At 39.4% G+C, this 12926-nt stretch overlaps 1 protein-coding gene across 3 annotated transcripts in view; it reads left to right on the forward strand.

Moving 5' to 3' along the window:
• CRPPA (CDP-L-ribitol pyrophosphorylase A) overlaps positions 1-12926 on the forward strand; it is a 191090-nt gene that overhangs the window by 96356 nt on the left and 81808 nt on the right. For all 3 annotated transcript variants that reach the window (XM_077811420.1, XM_077811419.1, XM_077811421.1), the window contains exon 6: positions 9514-9611. In XM_077811420.1, coding sequence (XP_077667546.1) covers positions 9514-9611 — 98 coding nt within the window. The remainder of the gene's footprint in view (positions 1-9513; positions 9612-12926) is intronic.

A 12926-nucleotide genomic window follows, 5' to 3' on the forward strand; every position in this document is an offset into this window, starting at 1 on the left:
AAATAAAAGAAAAATTGTTGTAAAGATAAGTACTTGGCTGTAGAATAGTGTGTGAAAGAAGTCACAATTCATCATCTGACAGTAATTAGGTGACTTATTCCTTAGTCATCCACATTACAAATGTAATTCTACCTATGCAAGAAAAGCTAACAAGTCCCAAATGCTTCAGAAGAGCAGAACTAGGTTTTCAGCTGCTGGCTAAATGAGACCTGATGATAGACAAATTCCAGCCCACTAAACTGAACTCTGATGTAGGTAAGGACAACACAAATATAACTTTCATTTTCAGTGCAGTGCAATATATAAACAGCTTCATGAGTCACTATCTTCTGAAACTGTTTTCTTAAAACATACTTATTTATTTTCTCACTTCCTTAAGTCACAAAACCCCAGCACCATTCATTTTATAAACAGTAACAATGCTTTTCTTTAGTTCAGCAGGTATGAACTTGCAGAGTATGCAGACAAGGTAGCACATGTCTATTTTTTAATAGCCTATCAGTAAGGAAACCTCCTCTTGTAGTCAGGCTGACTCATTTGGAAATGAGATCTGGATAATACAAAATATCCTAAAAAATCTCTATTAGGACTACTGCCCCTAGGGTAAGTATCTTTGAACTCGAGTTCAAACATGTAAACTTTAAGTAGCTTATCAACAAGAATTTTGTAATTTAGAGCCTGAACTTTTTTAATGAGCAGAGCCCTGCTTCTGTAACTACTTTAACATGCGTGCTTATCAATGTGCACATGCAGACTGGGCATTCTGCATGCATAGTTGGCTGGATAGACACCTGCTTATCCATGTGTGGGGACAAATCCCAATTTTGGAGGCAAGCACAAATGTAGTGACAGACTTTCGGCCTCAGTTTATGGAAATCAGGAATTCCATATTATATGGAGAGCACATGTGAAAGGTTCTGAAAAACACTTCTGTGAGTTCCATGTTTATCAAAGGGCATATGTAGATGATGCAGGATTTTCAGTCAGGGCTAGGAAGGCAGTCCAGACCCTAACCAATGGCATGTTTCCACTATGTGGCAATGGGTGCCCATAATAATCAGTGCTGAATGGAAGTAAACTCTTCCTTCTCTGCCACCACAAATATTGCTCCCTCCCTTCTTTATATGCTAATGATAGTATGCACAGTGTTGAGTTTGATAGTTGTTTTTGTGTTTGTGTTTGTTCAGTGGGCAATCATAGGTTAGGTTATGTTTGTTGTGTTCTATGAAGAACTATGGAGCTTTGAAGAAAGTTTATACCCACAGACTGCACACCTAATGGCGGTCAATCCCCACCCCCTCACCTCCCATGTCTGCACAGATAGAAATCCTTCTTTCATGAGAAAGTGATAGCTTGGAAGTTCTGCAGGATAAACCATATCAAGTTTCCAGAGTAGTTTATCGACTCTTGTATGCTTTTCTGTGGTAAGGGACAGTAGAACCATAAGAAATTAGCTTGACATGTTGCAGCCACAGCATGGACATTCTGTTGAATTCACTGAAGAACTGAGGTAGAACACAGGTCAACTAAACTAAACAGGTGCTTATAAAAGACAAGCATTTCAGTGATGGCTTGAGGGGGCCATGTCATGCAAATATTTTACAAAAGGAAGTGTGTGTGTGTGTCTGTGTGTAATTAAAAAAATGTTATGCTTAAAAGCTGACGACTGCTGTTTGCAATTAATTTTCTAGGACCTTGGTAAGGTATTAATCTCCGTTCAGGTAATGAAGCCAAAAAAAAAAAAAACTTATAGATTTTTTTGTTTGTTTGTAGATTTGCAAGAATCTGACTAGTTTTTTTACCAACTTTACCTTTATGCTTGACTTAGGCATTGCTCAAATGATAGCATGCCGAGGGTTGTGTGTGTATACATAATAATATATATATACACGCACACATTTAATTTAAAAGATTGGGTATAATTCTAGAGAGGAGGCGATGAGAGAAGTCACTGAATAATCTGATCTGAAGCATTCTATGGATTACAGTACCTCAGCACAAAGCGGTCCGGTTAAGAACGAAGTCTCAGTTTTAACCTAGATTTTTTTGCTTTTGTAGATTTCTTGACTTTGTAGATTATTTAATTTTTCCCTCCTTTTTAATTTTTCAGACTTCAGATACCTCAGTCTGCAGGCTATAATTTCCATAATTTTTTCACACTTTCCTAAACACTTCACAAGATCTTCTTTCAAGTTTCTGAAAGCATCATTTTTTAGTGAAAACAGATTTCATATATTTTCACAGCAAGTTTTAAAAATAAATCTGTATCAATTCTATTTGCCCTGAAGTTAATTGAACACTGAATGATCTTAAATGCCTAATATGCTGCATTATATACTGTTCCAGCATGAACTATGAATTCTCGTAATGTTGATATGTCTATGGCAGTGAAACTAGGAAGTTTGCAGCTCAGATTTCTCAGTATTTGGGTAATACAAACAAAAGTCGCTGTTAATTCCTCTTTGCAGGGAAGGGGAAATTCTCATTCTTGATATGTTTAAACACTCCTGTATAAATGCAGGTGTATTTCTGTGAATTCTTATTTTACTTACTGTTACTGTCAGAAGAATGTGAGAGTGGAACTACCCTTTATTTTGAGTGAATCATACATTTGTATACAATTTTTTTACTATTTTATTCAGTTCCATCCCTAATACATTGTAGACAGGTGAATCATAGTGCTGCAAATTTGTTTTCTTTGCATTTATAATGATACCTTTGTACTGTACTTTGTAGCTTTCACAGTTTAGGGAAACTGCACCTGTATTGTTTCCCTATGGTCCACCAAGGGCATGCACTTTTAGGCTTTTGTCTCCCAGACATTACCTCTCTTGGGCGGAGACCCGTGTCTCTCTCCCTCCTGACTGGGGTTTTTCCTACCCACATTGTGATATCCCCAGCAAGCCAGACTGCCTAAAAGGCCATCATCTGCATTTAGCTTTCTCTCCAGAGGCTATGTCCAGTATATTGCCTGCAGTTATAAGTTACCACACAGCTACTTATAAGCAAGCACATTTATTCTTAAGGTGAAAATATTATAGAGAAAACATATTAAAAACAGTAGGTGTCAGTCTTTCAAAATGCATAAGTCATTTTTTCCTGTGGTTACAAGTTCATAACTGTCTCAGAATCAGAACAACCAGGAATAGTTCAGTCTTTCCTTTATACAGCTTGGGCCTTTGAGCTGGGCCTCTTGTAATAGGCGATCAGCAGACACAGCCCCACTCCTCAGGATGTAGCTTCAAAAGACTGAGTTTTTGCATAACCAGAGGTGAGGAATTTGCATTCACCTCTCCCTAAATATTGCTCAGGAAAACCCAGTAGTTTTTGTTTCAAAAGTCCATTGTTGCCTGGCACATTGTTCAATATAGTCCTTTGAAACGCCAGGTGTCACATATGTCATATATTCCCCATCAAGAGATTACATACAGTCGAGGCCCACATTAATGACTGCACTGCATTTAAGGAGGGATGAGCAGTTTCGATTAAGGACAGCAACACCAACTGGATCCAGTGGGACATACCTCATCACACACTGTGGTTGGAGTGGATGACGCCAAGGAGTTCACACAGACAGTGGCTTGTTCATACCACAGCAAGCTTGGGAGGGGCCTGAGTCACATAATAATATTTGCTGGGGATTTAATGATGGTGGTTGTTTTGGCAGCACCTGTAAATTCAGGCACGTTTGTAAGGCATGTTTTGGGACCCATTCAGCCTGTTCTTGCCAGAGCGGTAAGGGATGATCACAAGGAGGAAGCAGGACTGGGAGTGGCTCAAGGGCCAACTGCAGGTCTGGCTTGGTTGGAGCAGGGTCTGGGACACAGAACGCAAGCTGGGGAGGGGGACAAACTGGGGGCAGTACAATGCACATTGGCACCGACGCTAGTTAGGCTGGAGGTATTAAGGGTTCTCCTATGGGATTACCCTAACAAGGCAGATGAGGCATATTTGTGGGAGGGGTTTACTGTGGGATTTCGGATCCCCTTTGTGAGGAGTAGGACTCATGTGATGTCAAAAAAATTTAAGTCAGTAACTGGGATGGAACATATTGTTGAACAGAAGATTACACAGGAATTAAAGGAGGGCAGGGTGGCTGGGCCATTTGACCAATTACCTATAGAAAACTTGAGGATTTCCCCCCTGAGTTTGGTCTTTTTTGAGGGACAATTTTATTGTGACAAGGCTATGCCCATGGGCTGTGCGGTATCCTGTTCATCATTTGAAAAATGTAGTACAATGTTGCACTGGACAGTGGTGCGGGCAGTGGGACCATGCCAAGCAGTGCATTATTTGGATGATTTTTTGTTTGCAGGACGAACTGGGTCAAATGACTGTGTTCACCTATTGGACACATTTCAGGTCCTGGCTAAACAGTTGGGGGGTACCCCTAGTGGAAGAAAAAACAGACTACATTGACCTACGTGGGGATCAAGCTTGGCACCAGGGAGGGCATATCGTGGCTCCCTCAGGATAAGCTTCAGGAGCTATTGGGATTGCTCAGGAGAGCAGTAGGAGCCAAAAAACTCACACTGTGAGACCTGCAATCTGTTCTGGGGAACCTGAACTTTGCCTGCAGGGTTGTTGCCCCGGGGAGTGCATTTTGTGCCTGGATGGCAGTGGCAAGAGTGGGTGTAGCCAGGCCACACCATTACATACGAGTCACTAGAGAGATGAAGGAGGATTTGAAGGTGTGGGAACGGTTTTTTTTAAGTCACTTCAATGGAGTATCATTGTGGAGGGAGGAATGGCTATTACAAGGGGGTTTAAAAATCCATTCGGATGCTGCAGGGGGTACAGGTTTTGGGGTGTTTTATCAAGGCAGGTGGTGTGCCCAGAAACAGCCTGCCATTTGTACACAAAACGGAGTGGTGCATGATATGACTTCCTTGGAATTTTTTCCCATTTTAATTGCAGTGCTTATTTGGGGACCGGAGCTGGCTAAGAAGGGTGTGCTTCTGGTGTGACAACATGGCAGTGGTACAGGTTATCAATCGCAAATTTCCATATCGCACAGGGTTATGAAGTCGGTGAGGGCATTTGTTCTACAATGTTTACACCTCAGCATCTGTTTTTCTCCCAAGCATGTGCCAGGCATGGATAATGGCATAGCAGACGCCTTGTCTCGTTTCCAGTTTGACAGATTTTGTGAGCTTGCACCAGGAGCTAGCAACGAATCTGAGCTCTATCGAACCTTGGCATATGATGTAGTCGGTGGCATGGAGATTCTTGGCTCCGGGCACACAGCTGAGCTGTGCAAGACATTGTTTTTTAATGAGTTCTTTCAATTTAAGGATCCAGAGTGCTGGTCACCTATACTTCCCACCGCAGAAGGCAGTTGTTGTGGTACCTGGTTGAGGACAACTCAGCGGCTGGTGCCCCTTGACGATGCTGGCATGGTGCAAGGGACAATGGGTTCTTGCGGGAGAATGGGGATTCACCTATTGGGGTTGCTATACAAGAGGCCATTGGGAGATGTCGGGGAACCTGACTGGGTGTGGGGAAGGCTGCCAAGCAAATTGCTGGCACCTCCTTCTGGCAGATGTCCAGTGCAGGTTCTCCATAGGGAAGGCATCCAGTGACCAGATAAATGGCCTGGTAAAGGACTTAAAAGGAGGTGCTAGATAAAGGAACAGAATGGGGGAGGGAAGTTGGGGACTCCTATGATTGGTACGGCAGGGAGCCGACCCCTCCCCCCATTCTCATAGTCACCTTAACCCTCCTATAAGGGGGGTGGATGGTAAGTTCCAAGCCATAGGTTGGCTGGGGGGACCGGGATGGAAGATGAAGCAGGGCTGGTGGAAGCCCCAGATAATGATTTGAATAAACGTGGATTTGCCTGCACTGTACACTTTATCTGCTGGGTTGTCCCGTACATCTATATAATAAAGTTGTGGCCTGATTAAATTCTATATCATGTGTCTGCTGTCCTTCTTTTGTTATATCCAGACAATAATAGACCATTCATTTAATACAGTGGACCCCAAAGATACTTAAAAATTTAATTCAATTAGGTCTCCCAAGGATATTGCAGGAAATTGCTATATCTTTCTCAATAGCAGTGATAAGAAATCTTTAATTTGAAGTGAGAATGCCTTACTTAACAGAAATGATACTAAGGCAAACTTGAGGAAGACATGACGCTTAACTTTAGTACCTGTTACTGTGAGTGGAAAAGAAAAGAATGTCCCAGCGAAGTGTTAAGTCTGGTGCAGAAGACAGTCCAATGCAGGTAACAAGTTGGATTAATTGGCAAGTGCCTAAGAAAACATCCTGTGTCCGAAACTGTCAGGGCAGTTGCTTGTATGAAGCTTGACAAAATTGGGATGTGGCAAGACTAGGCAATGATATAACTGGGACATGGCAAGATTCAGAAAATGGGTTGGGGTGACCTCTGGGCTGCCTTAGGATTCAAACAAAGGAGTCTTACTATGTTGGAGAGAAGGGTTAAACATACCAGAGCAAGTCCCCAGTAAAGTGTTTGTTTTTTTTAAATTTTAGTCTAACAAACTCCCTGACTTTACTGATTTAAGGACCTCAGGATTTGGCCCATTATATTCTGACAGCATGGAGAGCTTTAGCTGTGGTTATGGAATGGACAGAGACTTTCTGATAGGAGTACAGGTTAAAAAGGAAGCAGCACTTGGAGGTTTAATCCCACCACAGCTACATTTTGCTTCATGTTCAGGGACAAAGCGGAGGAAGTTAAGGGAGAGAGGCTGGGTTGTGTTCCAGAGAGATAAGGAAGAGTGTCATCTGAGCACAGGGAAGGGGAGGCCAAAGCAGTAGAAAGGTGGAAGGAGGCAATATAACAGTGATCAGGAAAAGGGAAGAAAAGCAGCCCAACTGGCAGTTGAAGGGGAAGATAGGGCATGGTGAGAGGGGAGAGGAGAGGCCGTCAGGAGGCATCGTTAGTGGTACAATAAGTTTATATGCAGATTTTCTTAATGTGAAGAGATGCATATCATCAAACCAATTGACTTTGTGTATCATCAAGTTTTCCAACCATCCAGTACCTCTTTTTTAGCTGTTTCTATAAATTCTAATTGTCCAAACTTCTTTTCTTTATTTTTCTTCTTGAAGCCATCTTTTAAAAATGATTTCAATATCCCATTGGTGTTTGAATTATCATTAATTTTATTACTCTCCTCACTTATGGACTTTCTCTGTAATATTACTCCCTCACCTGCTATTTTTAATAAAATGACTTGTTATTCCTTCTAACTGTTTTTGATAGTATTAAGATGTTTTGTTCCTCTCTATTAAGGTTAACCTAGAAATCTTAATTGCCATTTTGTATTCTTCTCCCTTTACCCCTTAAAGTCCAGGGGATAGGAGATTTTTGAGGGGTGGGGAGTTGACTTTTTAAACTGAGATCTTTGAGCAGCCCCTTGTGAAGTTACATTGGACGCTACTTGTTTGCAGACTCCTCTTTCAGAGAAATTGTGTGTTGTGTCTTGTTCTGCTGCCTTTTAGGATTCCACAGCCAGGTTCCACATGCTGATTTTCATAATTGCTCTAATCTGACTTTACTAAAATACTTAGTTCCTCAACACTTCATTTTTTGAAATCTTCTACCCTTGAATTGCTCCATTATGTACACATATCTTGTACTGCTTCATTTTTTGTACTATGCTAAATTGATGTGATTTGTGGTTTCTGGTTTCAAGCTTCTCTACTATTCTCAACCAGTTCCTCTCTGCTGGTAAGAAGTAAATTCAGGATGCTTCTCCTGTACATGCAGGTCCCACTTTTTATATCATAACATTCTTCCTTTTTATGTAGAAGACAGCTTTGATGCATGTTTGGCTTCACTTTCTGCCCAACAAATCTATAGGAATATAAATTCTCCCGTAAGGATGGTATCCCATGGTTTCCAATTGCCTGAGAATTGGGCCATACATTTTTCATTCTCGCTTTCATCTGGTGTTTGTAGTCTGTAAGAAGATGCTTCTTGTTTCTCATTTATTTTTCTTTCTTTGTAGCCTAATCCAAAAAACTTCACCACCATTCTCTTCACTGTCAAATTGTGCTTTGGTGGCATTGTAAATAATGTAATGTATAGCAGCATCCTTCCACCTCTTCTTTAGAGCTTATAGGCGATTAATTCAGTTTTAATGTTAATAAAAAAATTGCTTGAAAATGATCACAAATCTCATTCATTTTCCAAGAACACTAACTCCAGCAATAAGCAGTTTTTAATTTTTTTTTTGTTCTGTATTTGTTACCCTTTATATGGAGGTGCTTGATCATATGCCATAGAGAAGGAGGGAAGGTTTTCTTAGACAATGTTAAAGACCATCTGAATACATATATCATTTGGTGTTTAAATATTTAAAACCTTTCCACATGAGGCTAGTATATATTTCTATATCCAATGTTGTTTTGATGAGCATTCAGGTCATATTTGTATAATTTCTTTTAAATCCCTCAATGCTAATTTAATTTTTTAGGTTTGTTTATTTTTGTCCTTGAAGTGTGGTACAGATCTGTTTTCAGTATAATTATACTGCACATTTATTATTTTTTAGATGCTTGTAGAATGGGCACCCAGAAGACAATACAAACCGTTACATGTCAGTATGCATGTTAATTGGGCATCAAAAGGATAAAAACTGCATTAAATAAGAGTTGGATTAAAAAAATGTTGTTAAAAAATAACAACAACAGAAACAACCCATCAGGAAAAATCTTGTTGAATCTTAAAATTAGAGACAGAGTTCCTGCTTTGAAATGTTGGTATTATGGAACTGACTGGGCATTAACTGCATTATTTTTATTAGTAGTAGTAAATTTGTTATTCTCATCTAGACCAATGTGGTAGTAATGAGTTCCCAGTTGTGAGGCTGTTGTCTGATAATCAGATGGATTGCAACCTTTGACCTGATTCTACAACTTGCTCTGTGTGGGTAGCTCCCTGTGCCCAAAACCTCATTGATTTCAATAGAGCTCTATGTGAGCAAACACTCACCTGGAGCTGGTTGTTTGGTTCAGGACTTAGTTTATCTGGCTGCATCTTTGTCCCATATGCTTCTTGCCCATTTGATAATATACCTTTTGCAGCATTGCTAATAATGTATTCAGTGTCCAGTTGGAAGTTGGGGTGGGGAAGAATTAAGCTTGTATGAAATCAGTATACCAGGAAATTATTATACTCTCTTGATAGTCATGAAATGTAAGTATGTGGGGTTCATCCAAAACTCATTGAAGTCAATTAGGAATCTTTCCATTGATTTCAGTGAGCTTTAGATCAGGCCCTGTGTGTGAGATTTTTACAAAATTCTGCAGAAATAGGAAATAGGAAATAAACTGCTAATTTGCTTTTCTGATTTATGTTAATTGTGCTGACTTGCCTTGGAGTAGGGCCTCTTAAAATGAGATTTTCAGCTGTTGAAAAGGCTATATCGAAAAACAACAGCTGAAGAAGTTGAAAGTAGAGTTCAGCAGATGAATAATTTTGTTTGATATATTCTTTATATGAAACATTCAGTTCTTGTTTTCTCTTGATCATAGACACTCTATCACAACAAGTTTGTGTTACCACTGATATGAAAGAAGATGCTGTGCAGTTAGGTTTTCTCCTTCAAGAAACTCTGAAAAACGAAGTAAAAGTAAGTACTAATACATAGCATATGTGTTAGTAATATTACTAATAGTCTGTTTCTGGTTGCCATCAACTCTTAAGGAAATGGACCAAATTTCACCATTGTGTTAAAGACAGTATCCAAGGCCCTCTGTGCCACTAGAATAATTTAAATGGGAAAAGGAAACTAATCAGCTATTCTGCGTCCAGTTTCATACATGTGTCTTGCCAAAACTTTCAAAAGTACGTTACTGGCTCTCAGCACTTGAGAAATATATCCTCAATTTGTTTGAGACAGCTTTGCCACTCTAGTCCATAAGACCAAATATATTAGGATTCACTAAGTATTTGTGCTTACTTCTTCATGCAAAGTCTAAAGAATCATTGGCTACACTATTGTGAGATAGATTTCTCTGATTATTCAATTAATTCACCTCTCCAGAGGACAGATTGTGATGAGAGATTCCAAAAGCCAATACCAACAGAAAAAAACACCTCAAAAATTGTATCAGTGAACTGAAGGAAATGCAAACAACAATTTTTCTGAGAGAATTCCAACACTTACCTTGTCTCATGCAAAGTAGCACCTCTCACAATGATTTTTAACCAGAACTTTATAATAAAATACGTGACTAATAAATTAATGTTGTTACTGAAAGATACTTTTCACAACTCACATATCTATTATTGTAAAAGAACTAGGTCAACAACCTTTCGTATTCATTGCAATTGTTAATTTATTCATTGTCTTGTTAAAACAAGAAAATTTATAAGGAGACTAAAGATGTTTCCTTCTTTGTGCTCGAAAATTATGCACCGCTGGTTCCTCAGTCCCAGGTCTCTCCTATCCAAAGATTGCCAATTGTGATGAATATGGCTAAGTTGTGTACTAGTTTTGTGATTAAATAAATATCCACAAGGGACTAGATTGAAACTATTTCATTCATTTCACTTGGGATGTAGGCCAGGTTCACTAATGCCTTTCAGTGCATTAATCACAGTCCTCTGGAATGGTATTAATTATGTGTATATTTAATAAAGTTCAACTGTAATATTTTAACATTTTCTATGGATGCCTGCTGCATGGGTATTAATCTGTTTTTATAAATACGGAAATAAAAGAAAGTTGAAACCGTAACATAGGTGGCAAGCTAAGTAGGAAAAATGTGTTTTCTCTAAAAATAGTGTTTTCTATACAATTCATTTTATATTACAAAATGTCAAGGTTGTTTAAAATTTCCATCTTATGAATCAAAATGGCATGTTTGTGACCATTTTCTATAACTGAAAGCTAATTGCTCCTAAATCCAGTAATGATTTGGCAAGACCTCTTATCTCCATCCATTTAGTTACATAAGCATACTCTACTCATCAGGTGTTATTTCTGCATGTTGTTTACTCACCAAGTGTTATCAAAGCTTAACTGAAAACACCAGCTCGTATCCCTCAGAATTTTTAAAAACATTTTTATTCAAAATACTGGCACACAGACTGAAAATCAGCTCCATTTGGCTGCTGCATTTCTTATTTGCTGCTGAACTAGAAACCTAAGGGTCAATGACACTTAGATTCCTGCTTTTGTGAATAGTTCAGTAACTTGTGGGTGAACTGCAGCATATCTTTTAGAAAGGCATCCTGTCTTGATATAAAGATTTCAAAGATGGAGAATCCACCACATCTTGTGGTAGTTTGTTCTGATGGTTAATTATCTACTGTTAAAACATGATTTTCTATTTTGAAAGTCTAACCTCAATTTCCAGCCACTGGATCTTGTTATGCTCTTGTCTGCTAGGCTGACACATGTTTTTCTATAACATAATTTCTCTTTATGTAAGTGTTTAGGTTGTAATCAAGTAATCTCTTAACCTTCTTTTTGATAAGCTGAATAGATTGATCTCCTAAGTCTCATTTTCAGGAATGTTTTCAAGTTTATAAATCATTCTTGTGGCTCTTCTCTGAGCCCTCTCAATTTTTCAGATTCCTTTTTTTGACGCATGGACATCAAAACTGGACATGATATTTCAATAGTAGTTTCATCAGTGTCATATTGTGAAGGTATAAGGGGTACCTTTCGACTGAGGTGAAAGGCCAGCAGCTGGCTGCTGCACCTGGGAAAAGACCTGCAGCTTAACTGGCTGATCCTCATAAAAGGAGGAACAGGAAAGGAGAGGTGGAACTGCCATAGGCTGGAGCTACTGGTATGAGGAACTGCTCCCAGAAATAAAAAATGGACAGAAGGGAGACTGTGGGAAATCCTGTTATCAAAAAGGCTCTGAGGTAAGAGCCAGGAACTTTGGGTTGAGGAACTTATGGGGAGTGAGGGACAGACTTAGGGAAGTTTTGATCTCGTTGAGAAGACTGGAAACTACGTTGTCTGGGCTTGGTGAGAAGGTTCCAGGCAGAATTCCCCCAGGAGGGCACTGGTTCAGCATGAGCAACCCAGGGTCCAGCAGGAAGAGGACTTTATAGGACGGGCCCCATTCTCTTCCACATATACAGCAGTAATGTAACCTGCCTACTGCTATTTGATGTTCACGTTCATACGTTCAAGTATCACAACAGCTCTTTTGGCAAAAGTATCTCACTGGGAGCTCATATTGTCTTGTTTAGCCACTTTAACCCCTAAATCCTTTTCAGAATAACTGCTTTCCAGGATACAGTTCCCTACCACATGTGGTTGTCCGGCATTATTTGTTCATAGATGTACGATCCTGTATTTGTCCATGTTGAACTACATGTTGTTTGATCACGCCCAGCTTACCAGTATTCAGATTGTCTGTAACTGACCTGTTCTTATCTATCACCTAACCAATCTTTGATAGAAAACTTTATCAGTAATGATTTCTTCCAGATCATCAATAAAAATGTTAAATAAAGTTGCACAAGAACTGAACCCTATGGGATTCCTAGTGTAATGTTCTCAGTCTCCAAGGTTCGATGCTCAGTTTGTCTCATCTTTCCTGCCTGCCCCAAAGAGTGAGTGCTGTCTTGGTCATGAATTACGGGTTGGGGGCGAGGGGAAGGAAAAAAGAATTGTAGAATGCAGATGTAAAAAAATGACGAGAAGGCTGAAAGTTCAGATGGCTAAAACTCTGGAGACCTTTATGACCCACTCTAATAATTGTCAAGTCATTGTTTAAAAGTATCCTCTTTCACTTGTTAAACCAGAACTAAATTGGGATTGATACTTGCTTATCATTTCTGACATTGTGTCTCATATAGTGCGAATGCCCAGTATTTCTCCAAGAGTATGTAGATGATTGGGCAAGAAGCCTGGAATGCCATAGAATGGAAACAAAGAATGATAATAGTCTGACTTACAGCTTTCAGAATTTTACACTAA

This window comes from Eretmochelys imbricata, chromosome 2, assembly GCF_965152235.1.
Source record: "Eretmochelys imbricata isolate rEreImb1 chromosome 2, rEreImb1.hap1, whole genome shotgun sequence".
Classification (NCBI taxonomy): domain Eukaryota; kingdom Metazoa; phylum Chordata; order Testudines; family Cheloniidae; genus Eretmochelys; species Eretmochelys imbricata.